The following is a 27500-nucleotide window of genomic DNA, read 5'->3' on the forward strand; positions in this document are numbered from 1 at the left end:
TAACATCAAAAATAAAGGAAACAGAAATTAAAGAAGAAACAAGAAACCAGAATTCAGGTAAAACCAGGTCTACTTCACTTTGTCGAAAACTCTATATCATCGAATACCTTTTTGTTGAACTGCATTCATTGAAGCATCACTCCATCGAATATGCATTTAAGCAAAAATTTTCACAGGGAAAAGAAACAGTGGGCTATCATTCGGAATTTGCCCTTTTCCCCACTGTAGTGTGATCTCGGAGTTGGTGTATTTACTTGGGGGGGGCACAGCCCCCACCTGGGTGGGTTTTAAAATGTATTTTTGTGAAGCTTGGTTGGTTGGCCAAGCGTTTTTTCCCCTCGGAAAACATTCATTTAAATGCACATTTGATGGAGTGAGGCTTCGACAAAAATACGGTTTGACAAAAAGGTATTCGATGAATAGATTTTTCGACAAAGTGAATTAGACGTGCTAAAACCCCTGGGATGATGGAATTCCAACTGAAGTGTAGAAAAAGAAGGAACAGGATATAGAAGTCTGGCTAGACCATTTTAACAATATTTGTCTGGGTGGGGATGTGTCTTTGACTTGGAAAGAACTAATAGTGGTAATTTTCTAAAAGGAGGAGAACGATTCCCTTGAATCATAGTCATACAAACCTATTTCAAAGTGTTTTTGATAATTTGGGGAAAGAGACTGGCAAAGATATTACCAAGAATAATAAGTCTGGATTAGAGTGGATTCACAGAGGAAGGCAAACATTTCACAATATTAACAGAACCCTAATGATTCAAAAGGATGCATTAGACAACAGTAATATAATAATGCTAATAGGTCTGGATGTTGAAAAAACATTTAGAAGAATGAGGTGGGAATTTATGAAGAGATCCCTTGAAATATTTGGATTTCCACTTACTTGGTCAATATTAATATTTAATATCTACAGAAGAGGTTAAGCTAGAGTGGTGAGTGTTTACCTCTGCAAAAGGAACTAGTCAGGATATCTACTTTCTCCATTACACTTTGCTTTATAATACTAAAACAAAAGACCCATGCACTCCACAAACTACCATCAAAATAAAAACAATTTTAAAAAGAAAAGGCTGAAAAAAACAACTAAATACTAAAATAATTTATTATAAACACATTTATTTATTTTTATTTTATTTTACATTTGTTAACCGGGCTAGTCCAACTGGATACATGTCCATTTTCAGTGGAGGCCCGAGGAGAAAAGCTCCGCTATCTAATACATGGTAAAAAATATAAACACAATATATAAGTTATTACAAGCACAATAAGCATATTCCACAATACTTGGGGTATTTCAAGCACAAAAAATACTTAAGACATTAAAACGGAAAATGAGAAAGTAAGGTAATAGGAGATATAGCTGATACAGAAATACTGGAATGGGTAGTATGATACAGCAGAGATTAAGGAGTTTGTTTAAAAGTTTTCAGTAGTATGTAGAGAAGAGTATAGTTGATAGATAAGTGACAAGAAAGTTAGTAATGGAATGTAGATAGGAGTATAGTCGATAGATAAGAGACAGCATGAACACTGAAAAAGAAAGAAAAATCTACCTGAGAGGAGTGTAAGGATGCGGTTTGTGTGAGGAGTTGGAAAGATCAGCTTGGGTTGTTGCACGAGCATAACCAGTGATTGGTTAGATAGTGTTTTAGTTTAGTTTTAAACAGTGTGATGGATGTTTGGGATATTAAGTCAGGGGGAAGTTGATTCCATATCTTACCAACTGAGTTAGAAAATATAGAGTCACCTGCTGTGTTCTTTGATAGAGAAGTTTGAATCAGTGTTTTGTTAGAAGAGCGAAGGTTTTTTAGGTTGTTGTAGGGTTTTATAACAGTGTTAAGAGCTTTCATTCAGTGTATTGAATGAAACTGGTAACCAGTGGATGTCTTTGTAATAAACTATTTTAGTATTTAGTTGTTTTTTGCAGCCATTTTTTTGTTTACACTTTGCTTTTTATTTAGAGCCATTAGCCAGGGACATAAGACAAGAACATTAGAAATAAGTGGAGAAATGCTAACAAGAACATAGCCCTTTTTTCATATATAATATAATGAACATTATGTAGGAATTATCATTGATACACTGAAATATTTTAATAGTATAGTAGGATATAAAGCACATCAAGTAACAAACAAAGACTATAATTTATTATGTTACAGAGTTTCCCTGCATTGTAGGGTCATGACAGGATGAGATACTTGGAGATTTGGTTGAAATGGAATGTTAAGCAAGAAGCTAAAGAAATGTGGGAAGTAATTACTCAAAATATTTTAAGAAAGATAAGACTATGGAAACTGTTATTTATAAAATATATAATAAGATTTTTCATCACACTGTTTTTTATGTAGATCTGACTTATATGCATCAACTGAGAGACAGATATCAGAAAGGAATTTAACGGGTTTCTTTGGGATACAAATAAGGAAAGAATGCAATTGGGAGTCCTAAACTAACAAAGGAACAAGATAGTTTGAGGTTTCCAGATTTGGAAGTAGATATGTAGCTAGTTAGTTTTACACCTGGTGCTGCTCCCTCGACCAAACTTTACTTTGAGAAGCATTAAAAACAAACAAAAAAATCTGCTATCCTCACACTTGGGAAGCAATTAAAAAAAACCTCTTTTCTTCATTTACACTGGAGCTGTTACTACAGTTTATACCACACACAGACCACTGTTTATCAGTTCTGACCACAAATGTAATACTGACATTTATTTTTAAATGCCAGCATGCACTTAAGACAAATCGGGATCTGCTATTGTGTTTTGTAACTCTTTACCCTAGAGCCAGCTGCCTTCTTCACCCCACTTTAGCTACACCTCTGTTTGGAAGTATACAATAAGGTCACATAATTTAGATTAATATTTTTGATTCAGGATATAGACAATATGCCCAAATGGAAAGGCATGATAGGAATATTGCCCAATGTAGTGACAACAGGATTGCACATGGGCATTTGGGCAGATGTAGGTAATAAATATAAACAACTTTATCTACAGCCTTATACACATAAAAGTATTAAGCAAGTCTCTAAGTTAAAGGAATAGCACAAATAGGTTTATACTAAATACATTAATAAAAAAGTCACAGGAGAGCATAGCATGACCATTTTAATTAAGAAGAAGAACCAAGACTTTGGAAGCAGGTAAGTAAAGGAGGTGAGGTAATAAAATAAGATGAAGCAAATTGTCTGGGTTATTGAACTCAGATCAACATATCTATACAAAACTAATGTTAGATCTGAAGGAAGACATGGAGAGATTGGATAGTAACTTTGTTAAAACACAAATAGATATTATAAATGAGGCTAGAACAGAAATGGCAGAAGAGAAAAAAGTAATATGTAGAGAATATAAAGCAATATTAGATTTGAGAACACAATACATTATAAAGGAAAATAGCAAGCGTTGATCAATTAAATAAACATATTACTGACGAGTTGCAGGGGAAAATATGTATTAATCCTAGATATGCAATTAGATCAAGAAAATTTAGAATGCTTGCATAGATTTTTACAAATATTTTTATATCCCTATAAGATTTGAAAAAGATGTATTTATTTTATTTATCCTTTTTTTACCAGGTTAGTCCAACTAGGCTAGTGGGATCTTTTCAGGGAAGACCTGATGTGGTATTTATACTATTTGGGAAAATTTGACTAGAGCATCAGGGAACTTTTCTTAGTCTTCATTGTTGAGATTGGGACCCATTTTAGATGAGCACTTCCTGTTGCCAGTCCAGGAGCAGAGGCAGCCCAGAAAAACAGGGAGGTAAATGGAGAGAAAAGGAGATGATGGAATGGTGAACAAAATGAAGGAGAAAGCAAATATCAAGACCAAAGAATGTGTGCAGGATTCTGAGGATATTGATTTATTTATTTGTCATTCTTTACTGGGAAATTCTGACTGGGTCGTACCCATTTTCAGCAGAGGCCTGGAGAGAAAAGCTCCATTTGCATTTACACTGCATTATACTAAGTTCCAGTTATATACAGAGTAATTGCATTTCTATTTACATTTATACATTCAAAGATTTTACACAAGTAGAAGCTACTAAAGACAAAGCCCACATGCAACTTAATAGATTGTACAGGCAGCAGTTATGTATAAAAACTGTTGTGTCATTTCAGTGAAAGTTTGAGAGTATTCTGTTTAAGGAGAGTATCTGGAGAGTATTACATGGTAAAAACAACGTCTCAACCTTGTGATGAACTTGTAAATGAAACAAGCAGCTGCAGGGTCCACAGTTAAATCCACACAGCAGTTCAAGGATGTTTGAATACTGTTAGCCCCCTCTGTAGCTATTTTACCACAACACACATGCTTTTACCAAAAACTCTTTGACCAAAAACCATTTTCATTTAGGAATTGTTGTTTTTTTTCCTGGTTTTTGGTCAAAACAGTTGTGATGAGCTTGTGCAGGACCAGGACTGGTTAAGATGTTGTTTAAGCAGTGGTTTAAAACTATTGAGTTTGTCAGAGAGTTTTATTTGTGTGGGGATACTATTCTAGAGTTTAGCAACATATTGGGAGTAGAGACATTCTCCTGCAACATTATTTGACCTATTTGTAAGTAATAAGAATTTGTTAATATCACGGAGTTCCCTTGCTGGACAGTAGGGCAGTAATAAGTTTTGTAGTGCAGGGCATTTTTCTGGATGATGAATGAGTTTGTGTGCTGTAGTTAGTTGTGGATATGTTAGGTAGTTGTGTAATTTAAGCCAGTTTAATTGCTTTAAGCTGTGACAATGGTGGGTCCTATGAGGGAGATTGGTGGCAAATTTAGCAGTTTTATTGTAGCAGGAGGCAAGTTTCTTTCTTTGAGTATTGTTTAAGTTTGTTAGGATAGGAGCAGCACATAAGAGAGTTGGCAATGAGGTGGTGGCTAGAGTTTTTGTTGCAGTATCTGTAAGGAATCCACTGATCCTATAAAGGGAGCCTAGTATCTGTTGTATAAAGTTAATGGTGTGCAGTATAAGCAGTTTATATTTGAGATTGCCATCTTTCATATTGCCTGGATGTTTACTGGGAGTTACAGGTTCAATGACAGTATTATTTGCTAACTTTATGGTAAAATATTGCTTTTGATTTTGGCAACTTTATGAGGTAAAAAGGGTTAACTTAGTTATCTTGGGGTTGAGTAGGAGGTTTGATCCTTTGAGCCAGGTTAAACAGAGGAGAAAGATTTTGGGGTAATGTCTTGGAGCATATTAATGTTGAGTCTGCATACTGAACTAAACTAACATGTTGAGTGGAGGTGTGGAGGTCATTAATAAATATATTAATAGGAGATGGCCCAGGGTAGACCAATAAGGGACACCTGTAGTAACTGGTTGAATGGAGGAGTAGGTTTGTTGCCATTTAAGAGCTTGTCGCCTTCCAGATAGGTAACTGAGGAACCACGACAAGGTGTATTGTGAATGTCCTATTGAGGAGAGTCAGATTAGTAGCTGCTGATGCAAAACAGTATCAAATGCCTTTGACAAGTCTAAGAACATGGTGGACATAAGCAGATCATTGTTTCTATGTTGGTTTATTATATCAGAAAAATGTAGTAGAACAGTAGTGGTGCTGTGCTGGGGCCTAAAGTCATGTTGTGTTTCTGAGAGAAGGTTATCTTAGGTTAGATATTGCATCAGCTGCATATGGATACATTTCTCTAATATTTTTTTTTTGGGGGGGGGGTTGCTACTGGTCTGTAATTATTAACCTCTGTAGATGTGCCATCTTTGTGCAGTGTTATGAAGTAGGATTTTTTCCATAGTTATAGGTCTTATCTTTCCATTATGGACCTATTAATTAGTATGGACACAGGGAAGGTTATGACTTCTGTGGCCATTTTAGATAGTCTGATGGTAGCCGGTTTACAGCTACAGAAGTAGTTTTTAGTTTGAGGTGCTAGATTATTTAATGTCTGTAAGAATATGTTATTAAAGTGTTCTACAGCAGTATCTACTGCCATTGTTCTAAGTACATTCCAGTTATATTATTTTAGTGTTTCCCTGAAAATATCTTTCCTGAAATTGGTTGTATTTAATAACTGATTATAGATAATATGTTTATCTAGGTTATGGTGAGTTCTAATGGCACAGGATGGTATGTGGTCACTTATGCTGTCTTGAGAGGCAGTGTACATTTTGTCAATTTGTCTGATTTGTTTGTAAGAATCCAGTCTAATGTCAAGTGTATCCCTGAAGTTTTATTGATTATAGTGGGTGTGGTTATTAATTGTTTGAAGTTGTACAAGTTTATGGATTCAGTGGGAGTAGTGTAATTTATGAGTTGCCAATCTATATTTAAGTCTCAAAGTGTTTTAGTTTCATGGTTAATTTGTTGGGATACCCAATAAAAGATGCTTTCAGAGTAACACAATGTTAATCTCTGGTGGTATATAAATTGCTGTTAAACACATAGTTTACCCATTGTTAATGTTTAGGAATGTTATTAGAACTTCAGCATTGTTAAATCTGGGTATTTCCTGTGGACGTATGGTGATGGTTAGGGAATTTTTATAGACAATTGCTATACCACCTGCATGCTTATTTTGTCTGTCATGCCTGAGTACACTGTATCCTGGGGGGGGGGGGGCTCATTATCCTTTATTTCTTTTTGTAACCAGGTTTCTGTAGCTCTGACGACATCAGTAGTGCATGTGGCAAGGTCGGCATGTATGTCATGGATTTTACTGCACATACTTCTTAGGTTCATATTTAGTATGGTGAGCTTGGATTCTGATTTTTGTTTTGATGTATTAGGTGACTGATTTATTTGGGGATGGAAGTGATGGTTTTATGAACAGTGGGACCTGGGATAGGGTGAACATCTCCACTAATTGTTTGAATTTACAGAGAGAAGAGTGTGACCAGTTACATTTTAGTCTTGGTTTGGCATTTGATTGTAAATTTGGTTATTTAGTTTTGAGATATTTATAGATAAATGGGATATGGTTTGTTTGCAGACATAGGGTTTTATGGAGAAAGACAGGCCAGGTATATGTTGATATTCTTTGTGAGGATTGGTTGAAGTCCTAAGTATTTGAAGGAGGTGGATTTGATAATTGGTGATAAAGGCTAGCAGAGTGAGGAGGAATAATAAAATAATCTTTGTTAGGGGCATCTTATTTATCTTGGGTTTATTTTGGTTGTAAATTAGGATTAGGAAATGTTAGGAGGGTAGTGGGTGAGTTGTAGAGATGTAGTTTGATAGTTAAAGGGGGCAAGGATTAAGACAGTTTGAGAAAGAGTCTCGGGTGGTAAACTGGAGTGGGTGTTACTACTGGGAGTAATTCTATCAATTATTTTCTTTTGGAGGGTACTGATGGTATTGGTTTGAGAAATATGTGGGTGGTGCTATGGAAGTATAAATGTAGAGTATAAGGGGGTGGGTGGGAAATGTGAGTAGGGTCAAGGAGTGGAGTGAGACCAAGCTTAGTGTAGGTGAATGAAGTGGGTTGAAAGCTTGGCAAAGCAACAGAGAAAGAAACTAAACAACCAGAGACAGAACTTAAACAGCCATATATCTGCTGAGAGAGAGAGTGATAAGTAAAAGGAACAATTCAGTTTAAAATACCTCTGTGCTACTAGATGAAATTCTTGACTTTTTTTGCTCTAGGACACAGTTTTACTAGGAGAGTTAGTCCAATATCACCTTCACCCGACTAATGGTAATAACAGTAAAAAATGTACTTGACTGTTTGAGCAACTGTGTAATGTAAGGATGTTTCTAGGGACTTTGAAATGCAAAGTCCAAAGGCTAACCCACCAACCAGAGATCAGCAAAATAATGAGAAAAATAAACAAGAATGCAGGAGCGCAGCTCTGGAAAAATACTGGCTTAGAACTAAAAGTAGTTACACAAGAAGAGAAATAAACTTAAGGAAGGGAGATAGTAGACTGCTAAAAACAATAAAGGGAATAATGAACAATATGTTTCAAAGAGACCTGTTTGATAGAGATGAGTCACCAACGATGGATGCATAATTACAACCCTCCAGTCAGTAGGGCTGTGGAATGATTTACTTAAAAATGGTAGTGGTGCAGAGTGGGCCAGAAAATAAAGGAGATGTTTCCTGGGGGGACATTACGGAGAAAATACAAAAGTAGGATGCAGAGACAATCCTGAAGAATAGTGGTGAGATGGAAAAGAAAACGTATGCAGAGATACTAAATGAAGGCAAAAGTGAAGTACCAGCAAAGAAGGCAGAAGAAAATAAAAAACAGAAGTACATGGTAAGGATTCAAAGTAAAGAAGACAAAGGCCCAGATTCAATAAAGCCTACATTAAGAGTACACTAAGTGCACACTGATCTGAGTGAACAGACATAACGCACATGTTCTTCCTCCTATTTTTAGTTTTCCTACTGATATTCTTGCAGCTTTAAATATTGACAGGGATTCATAAAGGTTACCACAAAGTGTAGACTACATGTTCACTTATTGTAATTTTTCTGAGTGGCTAGAAAGCACAGTAATGTGATAAGAATTTTATTGAATATGTGTCTTGTACACTTAGTGTAGGTGTTATTGAATTTGATCCAAATAAATGAACAGGTATAAAATGTGGGACAATTTAATTGCTCCTTTGGGTTTAAAAGCACATGAGATAAGATCATTTATTCTTATTAATGAAGAGACATTTTGTGATTTATATTTGAGACTGTTTTTTCAATGGAAAATTTTCTTGGAGAATATGAAAAAAGAAAGACTGTAACCCATGGAATCTTCATGTGATAGAAGCATTTAACAGGGAAACAAAAAAGAAGATTTATGTACAATTTTGAACAGAGGTAGAAAAAGAGACTTTGAAAGTACATTTGAAAGCTTTATGCAAAAAATACTGAACACTGCAAATGTTTATGACAAAAGGGGTTTATGAACTGATGCCTGGTACTGTAATAATGTGTTAAACATAGAAAAAGAAATAATTATACATATGCCAAACATGATAAATGTGGAGAGGAATAGGGGTATTGTAAAATACTGGGAACAACTCAAAACATGTTTCTTGTGTGTGTGTAAAAAAGAAGGACACTTGATAATTAATTGTGACAAAAGAAAATGTTATATTTGTTTGAAAATGTGACATGCTGCAAAACTGTGAACTGAAATATTATAAATTGTAACAAAATTGGACATTTATAGGTAGATTGCAAAAATGAAAATAAGAGTAAGAAAAAGGAAAAAGAAGAAAATGAACAGATAAATAAAATTTTAGAAGTAGCAAAAATAGAAGAAAAAAGATGGGAGAAAAATAAAGAGTACATAGAAGAAGGTTCTGAAATAAGTGACGAAGAAGACATAAATTGGGAGGAAGTAAAATGAAAAAAAGAATTCTATTGGTAAAATGGTAAAAATCAGAAAAATAAAATTTAAAGGGATAAGTACAAAAGAAAAAAGAAAACTAATGGATGAAAAAGAACATATACAGCTAAGGACTGGGGCTTAGTCTAATGGTTAATTTATTTGACTTACAGACACAAGATACAGTGTTTAATTTAGGCTTAGAATAGCCTATTAAGAAAGCTAGCCTAATAATTAGCTATGAGCTTAGGAAATCATAAATCAAAGGAAAAATTACAATTTTGGATTGCCTTTTGTAAATGTGAATAGTATTAACAATATAGTAAGAAGAATAAAAATTTTGGAGTGGCGTAATACAAGTGATGTAGATGCAATTATATTAGAAATATATTAGAAGGCACAAACAAAATTACAAACTCAGAAACTATGGGGAGGAAAGATAATCTGGAATTTGGGAAAAGAGTGATGTTCTGGAGTAGCTCTTTTCTGTAGAAATAAAGTAAACTTTAGCAAAAATGGGAAGATTAACTGTTGTAGATTTCAAATGGAAAGAACAAGTATATAAATTATAACATTATATGCTTTACTAACTGTAAAGAAAGAGAAAGCTTATTTCATCAGATTTTAGACTATTTAGTGATGTTGTGTCTTTTGGCTTTTCCCGGTTAGGGGTTGCCACAGCGGAACTCCGGTCCGCTAATGATTGGCAGTAGATTTTTACATACCGAGTTGCCAGCTCTGATGCACAACCTTCAACATAGGTATGCCCATTCACGCATTCTCCACACAGAAGACGCTCTAGCTGAGAGTCAAACAGGACAATGTCTTACTGTGAGGCAACAACGCTACCACAGCACCACCACCGCAGCTATATAACAGGAGATTTTAATTATGATTTAAGAGGTAAGCACAAAAAGAAAGGAAATGAAAGTTATAAGATGTGGTAAGTTAAAACTTTGGGACAAAAATTAATAGACTTACAATGCAGTGGTAGCATTGTTGCCTCACAGCAAGAGGTTCTCCTGTTCAATTCTTGGCTGGAGTGCCTTTTGTGTGGAGTCTGCATGTCCTCCCCATGTTCAAAAGACATACGTGAATGGGCATGCCTTCGTTGAAGGTTGGCCGTCGGGCTGGCAACTCAGCACCATAAAAATCTACTGCCAATCATTAGTGGACCGGAATTCTGCTGTGGTGACACCTAACAGGGAAAAGCCAAAAAGATAAACAAACAAACAAAAGGGGTATGTATAGAACTGAAATAGATTATTTTATAGTATCAAAAGTTTTAGTTATAGGAGAAGGGGATGTAGTTGAAACACAATTTTCTGATCATCTCGCAATATGGCTAGAGATAAGGGAAAGCAAGGAATTCCCAAGCCTTAATAAGAATTTAAATATAAGTTGTGTTTTAAAATGGGCTAATTAGGAATATGACATCATGGTTTTAAATGTGTTTTTATCGCCTATAGCAAACTATATTAATGGTTTGATTATAATGCAGTTTTATTCTGATGAAGGTCAACAAATTAACTATTAAACAAAAGTGCTAAACTAGTGTCAGCTTGCATTTCCTTTATTCTTTTTTCACCTCAAGTTTTGATTTTTATTCTATATATAAAAATAGGCAAAGGAATAAAAAGGATAAATGAGAAAGCATGGAATGAAGAAGGAAAGAGATTAGTAATACAGTTATGGAAAGATCACATTACTATGAGAACATTATAAACTTTGGTCTGAAAGTGGATGATATTTAAGGAAAATATAAAAAAAAATGTTTTTACACTGGTAATATGATATGAGAAGAATAGAGAAAGAAAAATGTAAAATAATGAACATTATACCATGCGAACATCGCAAACCCAACAAACGTGCATGCTGATTAGCTAATCCAACCAGCGTGCACATAGTAAATCCTACAAGAAACAACGCAAAAGTCCGGTCGCTAAATATCATGCGGCGACAGCAAATAAACAGTAAAGTAAATCTAATACCCAAAACACACAACAATTTAACGAAAACACAGAAAACTAACCAATTTCCATACTACACTCCTCATTCCCTCACCTCGAACACTAAAAAAATAAAAAGTCATGCAGTCGCAAATACATCACACACACACTACATAACCACCACTTATAACACAATAAAACCAAGCATTCTCATAAAACCATTCACTTACCTATATTCCCTACAATACCTATACACAGACAACTCCAAAAATGTACATACTAAAACACATCACACATCCTCAAAGTCAAAAACACACACCATAAGCGTCCACATCAGCATACATCTAATAAAAGCACATACAACACCACCATCTAGTGACCAAATAGTAAAAGTACATATTTTAAAAAAATTAATACAAATTAAAACTACACCACATTTCAACATACCTATAACTACTAAAACATAACTACACATTATAAACTTCTACACTGCTTAAACTATATTATACCAAGCACCACCTAGCCCTTTCCTAACATTTCCTGAAAAACTAAAAAATAACATGTATTTAAATTAAACCAGAAATAAACAATAAACACAAACTGAAAGTGTGCACTATTTTATCTCACAAAAAGTGGAAGAATACAAAAAAAGCAAACAAAAACATAAATAACAACAATACAAACATAATACAAAACAAACTAACACCATGGTATAATAGCAATAACCCACTTCTGGGTGGGTAATGCTGGATTTGTCTTTGTTTGGTCCCTCAGGCTTCGCCCTCGGGACCAAACCACGCCAACCGTGGGTAAATCCAGCATTACCCACACCCAGGCGTGGGTTATTGCTATAATGATGCATCATAATGATGCACTAGAAGATTTAGAACATAATGATAGAAAGTACACTGACAAAGAAAAATAATGAATGAAAAAATCAAGAAAAGTACAAGACTTGTTATATATTGTTATATAAGTAAATATATTTTTACAAGAAAAAGAAGAATAATTGAGTTACTTAAGCAGATTAGTAAAGAAAAACTATAGTGTAATTAGAGGAATTAAAAAATGTAAAAGTAGAACTAAAGCAAATTCAGGAACAGGTTATGAATAGTGTAATACAGTATGTACAAGAAATGTTTAAAGAAAAAAAGAAGGTAGTAAAAAACATGGAAAGTAAAAAAGTTAACATAAAAAGAGAATAAAGAATTGGAAGAGTACATTTCTTTAAATGAGCTAGATAAAGTATTTGGACAAATAAGCAGGTACAGATGGAATAGGGTATGAAATGTATACAAATGTAAGGGATTGGCAAAAATATTTTTTAAAGATTTTGAATAAATGGCTAAATGTGTAAAGAATTATGTAATAGAATACTTAAATTTATGTGGAAGAAGGAAGACAATTAAAAACTGGAGATGAATTGTATTGAATAAATAATGATTACAAGATCATTATAAAAATAATGCAAAAGAGTTTTGAAACTAAAATGGAAAATAGTATGGAAGTCAAAATATATAGTATAAAGGGGAAGAGATGTCAAGAATTATAAATGATAGTTGAGAAACTGTGGATGATATTCTGAACAGAAAAGAAGAAGCAAAACTCATGACAGGAGACCTTAATAAGGCATTTGACACAATTGGACATGAAATCATATGAGTAATAATGAAATAATGTAATATAAGTAAGAAAGTTATGCATGTCAGTATATATAAACGGTTGGTTAAGCCAAGAGGTACATATGCAAAGTAATGTAAGACAGGGATGTCCAGTGAGCTGTATACTCTTTGAATTAGTTATGAATGTGATAGTATATGAAATTGATTAGAAAATGAAGGAGGTGAGGCAAATAACACATGAAGGGTTAAGAATTCCAGTTTTGTTAACATATATGCAGATGACATTATAATAATTGCAAAAACAAAATTTGATAGAAGAAGTAATAATTTATACAAATAAGTGTCTAGAGATGATAAGAATGGCTTTAAATAAAGAGAAAAGTAAAGGTTTAGGTGGTGTAGTAAAGACGGGGTATATAAAATATGGGAATAAAGATATAAGTAGAATTCAATGAGGAAAGCAATAGAAGATATATAGCAAACATGACTTATTTGATAAATTCAGTACTGATGGGAAAAATAACATACTTAGCAAGTGTATTTATGCTGCCAACATTATTTTAAATGGAATTATTGCAGATAATGTTTTTATTTATAAGGGGTTTAGATTAAACTTAGTAAAAATGGAGTTTTGTATTTAAATAAAGATGAAGGCAGTTAGGGTTAATTAAATCAATGATATATGCTGCTCCACTAAATTTGTATAAAGTGTTAAAGTGAAAAAATGAAAAAGACGAGAGATTAGTAGTACAATTGTATAAATATAAGTATGATAAACTTTAGGGTATAGTGAAAAAGAGTATATAAATGAAGAAGTAAAATGTTACCAAGAAAAAATATATATTTTTGTGGAAAATAAAAATTTGATGATATAGAAAAAGATAGAAAAGTATGGTATAAAAATGTAATCATAAAACATGACTATGTAAAACCATGGGGGAAAATCTAACAGATGAAAATAATTAAAGCTATAAAGATAAGAAGCAAATGGTGCAATCAGAAAGTAGAATGTCAAGATTTTTTGTGGGGACTGGTGACATTAATAGTAAAAGGAAATATGCTATATAAAAAGTGATATAATGTGTTTACATTGTCATGAAGAAGAAACTCTAGAACATGTGCTTTGAAATGTAAAAGAATAAAACTGTTTTGCGGAAAATTATAAAAAGAAGATTCAAAAGAAGCAAATAAAATAAACATGGACATGATTAAATATGGATATTATAAGAATAGAAGTAAAAAATATGTGAAAATAATAGAAAGTTATTTTATGTTATATGGGTTATATGGAATGAGAGAATAAATGAAATTAGGTTTAATGGTAAATGGATTTTAGCAACAATATTAAGCAAAATCAGATGGTGGGTATAGAAAAAGGAGTGGGTGCCTAATAGGCATGAAAATTTAGTACAATTGTAAAAGACATTATGAATATGTGTAAACAGATGTGTATATTCATACATTTGTACATATATAAATATGTAAATATTTCAGAAATAAGAGTTATTTTTGCATGTAAATAAAGGATCTCTACTCTTCTTCATGTCTGCCATGGGATCTTTTACATCCACCTGAGCTACAACCAACTCAAGCAGATGGGATCTAGGTTTTATATATTCACCCTACCCCCCCCCCCCACATCCAGTAGTGGCTTGCCAGAGCTTTATCAACCCCTGATGACATCTTTGAATTGCCAAAACAGCTGCACACCCTGAAGTGAGAGCATTCTCACAGTAAGGAAATTCTTAATCTTATATTTGCTGAACTAGTGTTTTTTGACTAATTGTTTACTTATTATGTTTTTTTGCTTTCTACTTGCATAAATATTTACTGTGAAGGACTGCAATAATATTGATTGCTCAAAACTGCTTTCGACCCACTTATAGATATACATGAGTTAACTAGTGAAACTCAGATAGTCCTAACATTCACAAAAGAACTAAGTTACAACAGTAACTCCCATTTTTAGACCATACTATTTATGGGCAGATGTTAATTTGCAAAAGTACGTGTATCTTATATTAAGTGCTCACTACATCAGACACATGTAACTGTTGTGAGTCGAAAAACTATAGTTAATTTCACTACAGGCTCGAACGCTATATGACCACATGATTTGCTTTTGTTTGGGAATGAACTATGTTATTACTGCAATGTCCGTAAGACTCAGAGCAGTTAACTAACTTTGTTAGATTTTCAAGGTCTGTAAGATGGCTCATTTTAACTGCTACTACTAGCAATTATAGGACAAACTAGGTGCGCATTCCCTTACATTTCAAGTAAGCACTGCTTTCGAAAGTTGTAATTGACCATGGTGCTAGTGTCCTGGCGAATCACTCACTTATTTTGTGTGCTCAGTAATTGACTGCACTGTGATAGCCTAGCTGTGGAGTTTATAGTTTCACAAAGAAGAGACATTGATCATTTACTTATTTATAGCTAATGAGATTTATGTTAGTGAACTCATTTACTTATTTATAGTTCACGAGATTTATGTTAGTTAACTGACTGAGTTATATTTACAAAGCCCGTGAGTATAAAACATTTGTAATCATATTATTTAAATACCTTTACAACTGAAAGAATGACTAAGGTGTTTATACTTAAATACCTAAAAGCCTAAGTTCTTAGAGGTTGGAAACTACCACAGACTTGTCTACGGGTGAAGCAACCACGTGTACTAGCATACATAGGATACGATGTCACAGCCAAAGCCCATTTGTGGTGTTTTTAATACAAATATACAGTAATTGTCTGCACTGTTTTAATTTTAAGTCCATACAGTTAATGAATGTTTAGCTTGTTTTGAAATTGTTTAATTAAATTAATAGTCTAAAAATGCCCAGTTGAATGACCTAATAATACAGCCAAACTGTTACGATAACTCAAGGAACTCCAGACCTGTAAATGAACTGCGCATATTGAACTGTTGTATATCTTTATCAGAGTAACTAACTTCACTGTGTCTGAAACTTAACTGTACTGCATTGTGAACCACTAGATAGAGAATGTTATATACCCTGTAAGACATGTTTTGTGGACTACAATACCTAAAAAGCTCTGTCATTATTTTAAGAGTGCTTGCGTCCCTCATCTCTTTCTACATATTTATTCCTGTCTCTAAATGTTCTTTCTTAGTAACACAGCCCCAGAAACTCCTCGAGCAGCCCATGCCTGCAAAGTCATATCAGCACTACTCGCTCACAAACACTAATCTACCTGAACATGACTGAAACAAGGCAGCAACCTGATATACCCTGTATGTTTAAGCACCAATAATCTATTCCAGACCTCCTAATTTCGTAATTATATCAGCGACTCTACTAAATTTATTTAACAAACTCTGCATCCTGTAAATTAAAGGAGCTAGCAACAGGTAACACTGTTACCTCTTGCTACACTTAGGATGACAGCTGTTTGGCACTACTGAAGTTACAGTTGAAATTAGGGTCTCTCTCAGAGCTCTAGTAACACCAGCAAAAGCACAAAAACGCTTGTTTTTGTCCCTCTTCACTAGCCTATCTACAATTTGACTTTTTTAACATTAGGATACACAAGCTGTTACAATAAGATAGCTAGATTTGCCACAGCATCACCCCCTAGAACCCACCATTGTGAATGCCTCAAAGAACTTAATTGGTTAGAACTCCCACTAATACTTCAATACAATCAACTATCATTAGCACATAAATTAATACATCACTCTGACAACACCCCAGCCCTACAACAACTACTCCAACCCTATACCACTACCAGATCCTTATGATCAAGCACCCAACACTTCATCAAGGTAACCAAATTTAATGATGTGGCAGGTAAATCCATTTACAGCCACTACATCTCTAAAATCTGGAACTCCCTTTCTGCCTACATAACATGCAATAGCTCCTCAACCCAATTCAAGAAATTACTCAAAATCTACTTCCTGAATAAAAGACTATGCTCCTGTATTACCCCTGGTCAGTAATTCATTACTTTTGCTATTTTCAATTAGATTTACAGTTTAACTACAGGCATCTATTGTCCATAACTTTGATGTAAAGTCTCATCTTAAACAGGAAGTCTAACTGTACACTCAACTGTAGATCCAAATTTTCTACGGTGTAAGAAATGTGCCTCTTGTATGTTGTAAAATAAGCTGTTCTGTTATACTTATTGTCTTATTTGTTAACTATAATATTGTTTTGGAGTTTTTCTCCCTGGGCCTCCACTGAAAATGGACATATCCAGTTGGACTCTCCATGTTAACAGATGTAAAATAAATAAATAAATATATTTCTAGATTAATTTCCTTACCTGCAAACTGTCTCTCAGATTGTTTTTTTTTTGAGAACCAGGTTTGAGAACTGGGGTGCAGCCCGCTCCGATCCACCCTCACTTCGCTCAGGTGCCACTCTGCTCCTCTACCCTACCCCCTTTCCCTCCCACCCTTGCTTTCACCTGACTTATACCCATAGACACAACCCTCAGCCAATTTGATTCAATATTCCTCAAACCCTCCACCCAATCATACTCTCCCTCTTACGTAGCTCTATTACCTCATATCATTCCATCTCTATCTCCTCCCATTACTAACTCTAACTTCTCCCTCTTGCCCACCTCCCTTACATAACATACAACTATCCTTCACCTGTACCAAAAAAACTATCTTTCTCTCAGAGTGGCTTATACTCTAGAATAAGAAAATATAAACTAGCATTCTTAATACCCAAAGTCCCCAAAATAAGGAAATATAAACAGCCTTCAATTCCACTCAGATATTTGCCAGACCAGCCACTCTACAAAAGTAAATACCACTCCATCTCTCTCCTGGCCTTGCTAAATTTACTAACAATTGCTACGATCTCCACATCTTTTCACTCAACCCCTTCCAACCCTCCCTCATTTCACTCCACCTCAAATATACACCTCACCACCTTCAAAACAGTCAACTTTTACATAACTAGCTCCATCTTTAACTACTCTATCTTTACCCAAGCTATTCTGACAAAACCTCACTACCCTAACTCAACCAGTGTATCCCTAAAATATGATAGAGACATTAGTAAATATCTAAAAAACCTATTCCAAACTCTGTCAAAGTTATCCCTATGTGGGGACATACACCCAAACCTAGGGCAACCAACAATTACCTGACATCATCCCCTGACCCTTCTGATCAAACAAATACCTACATGAAGTCAACCATACCCACTATTGACAAATCAGATTTAGTAATACTAAATATGAATATCAGAAGCTTAAGCAATAAAATCCATGAACTCCATGCCAACCTAGCTCACTACACTCCAGACATTGCTCTGCTCACAGAAACCTGGTTAAAACCCAGCACAGATAACAAAAAAATCTTATCCCCAGGCTACAACATTATACACTCAGATAGGCTAAATAAAAAAGGCGGTGGTGTAGGCCTACTCTGCAAAAATCAGCTCTCCCTAGAAACCCTTCCTGAGATACCCTTTCAAGCTAACAATACTGAAATACTACATGCCAAACTAAAAATCAACCCCCGAAAAAACCTATCATAGGACTGTACATGCCACCAGGAGACAATAACTCATCCATGGAAAACTTACCACACTGGTGTAGTAATAACCTTCCTCATTATAGGGGATGTTAATATTAACTGGGCAGAGTGTAACTCTCCTCATCCTAAACATCATATTAACCTTCATGGCTTCACTCAACTCATCCAGGTACCAACTAGAATTCACAAAAATTCTGATAGACAATCCACCCTAGACTGGATGCTAACAAACAGCCCTTCACTCTATCTCCTCTCGGGTAGTCTGCCTGACAGTGTCAGTCATCACTCACCCGCTTACCTTATTAGAAAGAAAACAATGCAAACCAATCAACCTGTACTGCTACATATAAGAAATAAAAAACAACCGAACCCCAGTAAACTTCTAGACACTCTGAAACATTGTAACTGGTCAACCCTAAAAACCCTACCCCTACAGGATGCAATAAAACACTTCATCACCACTTTTCTCTCCATTCTTGATGCTCAAGTACCAATTAGAACTATACTCGTCAAATCTAACTATGCCCCTTGGTTAAGAAAAGAAACACTAAATTTCTCAGGCTAAGGGACAAGGCATGGTCTTCCGGGAAAACAAATAGATCCCAACTCACATGTCAAACTTACCGGGAACTTAGGAATAAAGCAAAAAAAACAAACAAAAGAAGACAAAATTAACTACTACACCAATATACAGGACAAATATCACAAAAACCCACAAAAATTCTGGTCCTCAATTAATAACATCCTTGACCCAGGCAAAATAGGAACCCCTCCCCCATATAACAATAATAATAATGCAGAAAATACAGCCACTCAGTTTAATAAATATTTTACAGAAACCATCCTGGAACTAGCAAAAAAGCAAACCCCATCAATAAACAATTCCTCACTCCCCTCACCTACTACCATTCCCACCTTCTCACTCCAACTGGTCGCCACAGATACTATTAAAAAACTCCTAAAAAAACTATAGCCAACAACACTCACAGCTGACAATCTACCCACAGAATGCTTAAATTAGCAGCAGATGTCATTGCCTACCCTATATCCATATTGATCAACAGATCAATAGCTAAGCAACAGGTCCCACCCATCTGGAAAACATCCTATATCATACCCCTCCATAAAGGTGGCCCATCAAATGAACTAAACAACTACCGACCAATAGCAATGTTATCCCCACTCTCTAAAATACTAGAAAGAGTAATTCATAAACAGGTATTTGCCTATCTGCTCAATAACAATCTCCTCACCAACACCCAGTATGGTTTTAAGTCTTTCCATAGCAACTGCACTGATATCTTTTACTAACACCATAAATCTTCACAACAGCAATAATCTCTATACCTCATCCATCTTCCTGGATCTTTCTAAAGCATTCAATATGGGCTCTCATTCCCATCTTCTTAACACCCTATCTGACCTTCACTTCAGTAACTCCTCTTTAGCATGGTTCAAAGACTATCTTACAGGGAGACAACAAGCAGTCTCATGGCAAACGACCCTATCAGCCTTATTACTTGTTGAACTAGGCATACCACAAGACTCCATATTAGGTCCACTTCTATTCTCTCTATTTAGCAACAACCTCCATCTGGCCACCACTCATGTATCTCTTATCCAATATGCAGATGATAATAATGTGATCTGTTCTGCACCATCCCTACCTGAATTAGAAACTCTCACCCAGAAAGCATTTCACAAAGTTGAGTCCTGGCTAACAAACGCTAAATTAATCTTAAACCCTAAAAAAAAAACTATTAGTATTCTCCCCTAACAAAACCCCTCCCTCTTTTTACATATTCCAAATTACCTCACACAATAACACCTGCATAACTCCCTCACAACACACTAAATTACTAGGCATAGAAATTCACAATAAACTTAGATTTGATATTCACATAGCTCAGACAATTAAAAAAGTAAGCAAAAAACTTGGCACGCTACATAGAAACAAACACTTTTTCACAAAAAATACCAGAATTGCCATAGCTCAAACCCATTTTCTTTCTACCTTACTATATGTGACCCCCATTTTCACTAACCTTAGAAAAACTGAACTTCAAAAACTTGAAGTCTGCTACAATAAAATAACAAGATTTGCCACAAACACACCTGCTAGGTCTCATCACTGCCTAGCACTCAGGCAACTTAACTGGTTAGAATTCCCACCTCTCTTAAACTACACAAAACTATTAATGGTCCAAAAATCCGATCTGACCCTGAAAAAATACCTGCCTTACAAACACTTCTGCAATCCTATGCCTCTGCCAGATCTCTTCGCTCCTCAACAAAAACCTTATTCAAACTAGTACAACTAAAAATCAAGCTGGGGATTTTGTCTTTTCTAACTACATAGGTAAATTCTGGAATGCCTTACCAAACACTCTCACCTCCCTATCATCCCATACTTTATTTAAAACTTCACTAAAAATCATCTAGTCAGCAAATTAATATGTCCATGCTCTGGCTGATAAAGTAGCTAGGCATCAGTCACTTCCTCTAGTTACATTTTCTTCTCACATTTCTATTTCTATGCACTCTTCTGACATTATACTAATCTAGAGTTAACATAAACAATGTAAAACATATGCATGTACTGTTCCTATATTTCTACACTGAGATACAGTGTTGACATTCTTTTCCATCCCAAATGACTTATTTATTGTACATTCTGCTAACTGTTTTATAATATACTGCTAATACATCCTCAAATGTCTTCACAGAATTGTATACTTACAGAACTATATACTAAAAGTATAAATAATATACTAGGGTTTCCCAAATGTCTTTTAGAAATGTATACTTAGAATCTCTAGTGTGAATTTATGTTATGTTGTGATTCTTGTTTGTATTATCTGTATACATATTATTCCTTGTGTGTTTTATTTGTAAGTTGGAGCTTTTCTCCCCAGGCCTCCGCTGAAAAAGGACATGTGTCCATTCAGACTCTCCCGGTAAACAAATGTAAAATATATAAATAAAATAAAATATATTTCATCTGAAGGATGATGCACTCAGGAGAGCAGCACCGCCCTTATGCTGCACTGACAGCAATCCATCTACCTGGTGTGGGAATAGAACCCACAGTCTGCAATAACAAAGGCAAGTCTGTTGCCTGTTGCACCATTGTTACTGTAGATAAGATGCCTACTATCAAATGTGATGGCGCAGAAAGAAGTCTCAGGAGCATATATTCTGGGAATGTAAGGAGATGCTTCAGTACAACAAAATACTTGTATAATATGCTAAGCCTTATAGTTGGAAGATAATTTATCTTGAATATACAGATATTTTTGTTGAGTTGGGGTAAGATAACATGCCCTTAGAAGTAAAAGCTTTGCTATCTTTAGTACTGGACATTGCTATAACTAGTCAATGAAAACAAAGACAAACCATCAATGAGAGAGGTGAAAAACTGATTACAGTGAGTAAAATGTGGAACTGAGATTAGTAAATTCAGAAACACTATTTCATGGTAAGACAATGGTCTAAACTGGATGTTCTGTTGGAATCTGAGCTGGAAGACAATGATGACATGGGCAAGCTACCTAAAATATATGTCTGCTTAATAACGTAGACTCCCGTATGAGATGAAAAGTCACTGGTGCAGATGTTTAGACTTGTAGTAGAGAGTAAATAAAATAATATGGTCACTAATCAATTCCTAGTCTCAGGTTAGATTGTAAATAGATTGTAATGTGTGTTTAACAATGTTTGTTTAATACAATCTGAAATCAAACATGGGATCAAGAATGAATAGACTAGCTAATTGTGATGTTTGGATATGCATGTTTAACAGAGCCAAGATTGTTGATAACTGAATACAAGCACTGACTGACATGAGGGAGGCTGTTCATTATATTATTAATAAATCATTTATACTGCTAAAAAATGATATTTGAGCTTACATTTACTAACCTTTCTTCCATCTCCACTAAACTCGAAATCTGCTATAATAAAATCTCTAAATTTGCTACCAAATCTAAAACTTCTTCTCTCCATTCCCTCCCCCAAACTCTCTGACCCAACAAACTCCTAACTAACTAGACTACCTCCAACTAACCACTGCTCATGTATTCTTAACCCTGAAAGAAAAAAAAGCCCTGCAAACATCCTTCCATGTCCCATTACACCCAAACATCTCTCCTCCCTTAGCACTTTAATCACATCACCAATCAAATAACCAAAACTGCTGCTCCTTTCTCTCCTACTCTCTCTCCAGGAAGTGGAACTCCCTTCTGGCTCTTCTTTTTCTCTCTCTTGTTCTACTCTAACAAAACAAATCCTTGTCCCACAAATTTCTCTTAGCTTTCTACTAACTTATTCTACATAATATAAATCTACATAAAATTTCTTCTCTCTTCTACATCCTTCTCCTCTCCTTTCTTTATTCTCTACTCTACCCTCTCTTTTTTTCTCTCTTCTACTCTGCACTTGTATTTCTATCTACTAAATATTCTCTTCTTCTCTACTCTCCTTCATCAAACTATATTCTTATTGAAATAGTACTATTAAACTCTCTTTTCATACAGTCAAACTACTGCTACTTGAAAAAAACTCTACTATTGCTATTTTACTACCTTCCTGATGTTTTATTTTTTTTTACTATCTTTATGCTTTTACTTTTAGTTTGTTATTAATGTTTTTTTGGAGCTATTCTATTTATTACTATCTTTTACACTATATATAATATATATTATTTTTGCTTTATTTGAATTAGCTTTGCTTTTTGACTTTTGGCAAATAAACATTTCCCAGAAAGAGAGAGAGAGAGAGACCACATTAATGTAAACTTTATCCTTTAATGGTATCAGGCTTGGAACTAAAAAAAATGTGTGATACTTTTTTCTGATTGGTAAAAGTAGGTGTGAATATTTTTATCTTAAACTCTTTGAAGTTCAGATGTATTGCACATTCTAACTTGACTTGCATTTGAGAAGACATGCTCAATTCTTCACAGTCAAGTAGTTAAAAACCATTATACAGTGAATGGCCGGTAACATTGTAAACCAAGCACGCTGATTGGCCAACCCAATCAGCGTGCACATTGAGAATATACAACGGAAAAAGGTCCAGTCACCCATTGATATATCCTTTAATTTTAAGGGTTTAAAAAAAAAAAAAAAAAAAAAAGCAAAAAAGCATTGCAACGGAGATCTTTTCTCCGTTGCTTACTTTCCTGAGTACTGATGTACTGGGTATGCTTGGGAACGCAAGTTCCAAATGCATGTGGAGTACATCAGCAATGGAAAAGCCGAGCTGTCCAGCAGCAGAAGGACAGCATGGCGCTGTTATACAAGGACATTATTTAAGAAAGGTAAATTTTTTTTTTCTTAAATAATGTCATTGTATAATAGCAATAACCCACTTCTGGGTTTGGGTAATGCTAGATTTACCCACGGTTGTCTTTGTTTGGTCACTCGGGCTTCCCCCTCATGACCAAACCACACCAACCATGGGTAAATCCAGCATTACCCACACCCAGGCGTGGGTTATTGCTTAATTATACAATGACTGGCTGGTAACATCGTAAAATGAGCACACTGATTGGCCAGCCCAAATATCATGCCCATTAAGTATATACAACGGAAAAAAGGTCCGGTCGCTCAGACTTTTTTCCATAGAAATATTCTTTAATTTTAAGGGTTTAAAAAAAAACAAGTATAGCAATGGAGATCTACTTTTTTCTGTTGCTTACTTTCCCAAGCACTGATGTACTGGGTATGCATAGGAACGCAAGTTCGAAATGCATGTGCAGTACATCATCATGGCAAAGCCGAGCTGTCCAGCAGCGGAAGGACAGCATGGTGCCGTTATACAAGGACATTATTTAAGAAAAGTAAGTATTTTTTTTCTTAAATACTGTCATTGTATAATAGCAATAACCCACTTCTAGGTGTGGGTTATGCTGGATTTACCCACGGTTGTCTTTGTTTGGTCACTCGGGCTTCGCCCTCATGACCAAACCACACCATCTGTGCATAAATACAGCATTACCCATACCCAGGCATGGGTTATTGCTCAATTCATGTGCAGCCAGGCTAATTTTCTGGTGGTCAGTGTAGGACCTTATGTTGTAGGAAACCATTATTAAAACAAAGCTTCAGCAGTTCTATAATTTTTATGAGTCAGGAGTATTTGTAGACTGAGCAAGCACAGAAGTTGTCCTAGTGCTGGAGTAACAAGTACTAGGGTAGTGATGTACAGATTAGCTTGGAAGGGATGGCACGTTTTCAGCTTTCATTCTGGAGTAAAAATTCCCTAGAAACAGCCCCATAGACAGGGTAAAAGAAAATGACATATAGCACCAGAAAGGAACTCGTAGATCGTCACAGAGGAAACAGCTAATTGCAGACTGCTATGAAAATATGGGTATGTCTATATACAGAACATAAATGAAAAGATTCAAAATGTGAACACTAGCACTGCTGATTTCTTTTTTGTTTGTTTATCCTCAGAAAGAACACCGTTTGGCTGCAGAGAAGCTTAGAATTGAAGAAGAAAGACGTCTTCAAAAAGTTATGGGAGCCAAAAAGGCTAAGGAGGAAGCTCGAAGAAAAGAACAGGTGCTGTTTCCACATTATCTTTTAGTGGTTGCCTGTGATTTGACATATATGATCTCTTATTTCATCCCAATCAATTTCCAGGTGTCTTAGGTTCTCGGCAGCAACAACTGTTTGAGATTGTGTAAGAAATCTTTGGAATTTTCAGTAAACATGTTCATTTCTAATTATACATTGAAGACATTACATTTTTAATGAACTGTAAACTTTTTCTTATGCAGTGAAGAGTCAGGTTTTGGAAGATGACTCCTATATCAACTTCATTTTGATAGTATTTTGTCCAATTTGCAGTCATCAGTAGGAAACAAGTTAGCGTGTTTGCTCAGCACTAAGTGGATCAAGTTTGTCTCCTCCTGGAAAGACCAATCAAATGATGAATCTCTTTGAGTAGTAGGGCAGGAGGGTGGTAAATGTTGTGGACATGAAGATTTGACTTAACTGCTGATACAGTCCTTCCACTTAACTCCACGGCAGGCTGCTAACTGAAAACAAGCCAGTGATCACTAAAATATTCAAATGGCACACACAGACAATGAGATGACACAGGATCCAAGGTACTTGTAACTCTGAAAAGAACTTAGTTGCATCCTCATCAACTCTGCTACAAAAGGTCAATATGAGTACAGCTTGGTTATCTTCTGTACTCCTCTTATTTATTTGAGACCTGGGTAGCAAACATAAGTTGGAGGCTATCAAGAGGCGCAAGCAATAAAATTCGTCCACATCAGTTGAGATGACAACTACACTAATGCTGGTGTTTTCACTGAGGCCACTGTCACAAGCCCCATGGCAATAATCTTTAGCCATTAGATTGAGACTGCACACTGTATTCAAAGCCTGGCTCATGACTTCCAAAGCAAATTCTGTTGTTCCCTGCTTAGTCATGGCCAGATATGGTCAAAAGAAGTGTTACAAACACACTGAATATGTACCTAAAGAAAGTCAAGAAAGTAGATATGATGGGGAAAGACAGAATGCCCATGAGCTTTTCTTAATGAAGCAACAATCTCAACCAACTGGTGGCCTTGTCTAAAGGGATATGTGTAGGTAAGCCCGCTCCATGGTGCAGGGAGTTTTGCTCTTACTGCTCTCCATCCATTCCAAGTTAAAGGCAGCAGACCCAAGTGTTGAGAAAGACAGCCATGGAAGTATGGGTTTTATCAGCTGATGCCAGCCCAACCATCCTGGTATGAAAGATCAGAGTCCTGCAGCAGAAACATTGCCAGTGAATGGCTGGATGTTGCAATTTCAGAGTACTGGGGCTTGTGGAGCAGGTATTTGTTAAGGAGTGCTCATGTGTTCTAGCAAGGGATGCAGATATATGAAAGCATGCACCCACAAATACCTCAACATAGGAGGCAGTGCAGTGCCATCAAAGGGGACACTGATGTAGATGCATATAAAAGTAAACTCTTCTACCTCTGCAAAGACAAGGACCATAACCTCCTTGACTTTCAAATTTCTCACCCCCCCCCCCCACTACCACCAAATTAAAGATAATAGTGAGGTGAAGAAACTAGCTGCTCATAAGTGATTGGAGTTTGATGGTTGTATAGCGAAAGGAGCCAAACAAAACTAAAAAAGAGAGTATGTAGGAAGGCAAGACAAGTTAATCTAAACAAACATATAACTCCCCCATATGGAGAAATCTAAAGGGTCTGTAGATGAATATGTGCTTCCAGGACTTGATGTGAGCCATCTCCAGACATATCAGTAAACCTTGATAGGGAATACCCTTACATTCATAGATGGTTCCTAATAATGGCAATTTCTGGTTCCTCTCCTAGGAATAAAGTTGTCACCTCTGAAGAAGAGGTTGGCCTTTTTGGTGTGCCTTTTCATGCACATGACTTTTATCTCTGCTATCGGGTCTATATTAGAACATCGAAGTTTCAAAAGTTCGAATGTTCTAATTTCGAACCATATTCAGCGAAAGCTGAAAATATCGAAGCAACAGAAAACCAAATTCTTTCCTAGGGAAAGAATTTGGTTGTCCGTTTCTGTTGCTTTGATATTTTCAGCACTGTGGTGGAAAGTTACAGATCTGGTTCAGGTAAGTGTGCGATTGAGTGCAGGTTAGGTTAGTTAGGGTTAGGGTGCGGGTTAGGTATGTGTGCGATTGTGTGGACGTGGTTAGGTATGTGTGCGATTGTGTGGACGTGAGGGTTAGGGTGGAGTAGGTGAGTTAGGGTTAGCGCGCAGGTGAGGTGTGTGTGCAATAGTGACGGACCTTAGGGTTAGGGTTAAGGTAAGTGGATTGTTAGTGGTGTGTATATAGTTTAGTATAGGGTTAAGTGTAAAATTTTAGGTGTATGTGTGTGGATTGCTGTTTGTTTGGTGTGCTTGTGTTGTGTGTATGTGTTTTGGAACAGCAGTTTTTTTCCCTAGGAAAACATTTGCTGTTCTGTATGTTTTATGTTTTCGGCTTTCGCTGAATAGTGTTCGATATTAGAACATTCGAAGTTTTGAAACTTCGATGTTCTAATATAGACCTTCTGCTATATTCTAGAGTCATGACAAATGATTA

At 35.6% G+C, this 27500-nt stretch overlaps 1 protein-coding gene across 1 annotated transcript in view; it reads left to right on the forward strand.

Moving 5' to 3' along the window:
• LOC122801311 (unconventional myosin-VIIa-like) overlaps window positions 1–27500 on the forward strand; it is a 951466-nt gene that overhangs the window by 485567 nt on the left and 438399 nt on the right. Inside the window, 1 exon segment of the mRNA XM_044070855.1 lies at window positions 24896–24976. Within this exon segment, the coding sequence (XP_043926790.1) occupies window positions 24896–24976 (81 nt within the window).

The sequence above is a fragment of the Protopterus annectens genome, chromosome 4.part1 (assembly GCF_019279795.1).
Source record: "Protopterus annectens isolate FY-2018-M chromosome 4.part1, PAN1.0, whole genome shotgun sequence".
Classification (NCBI taxonomy): domain Eukaryota; kingdom Metazoa; phylum Chordata; order Ceratodontiformes; family Protopteridae; genus Protopterus; species Protopterus annectens.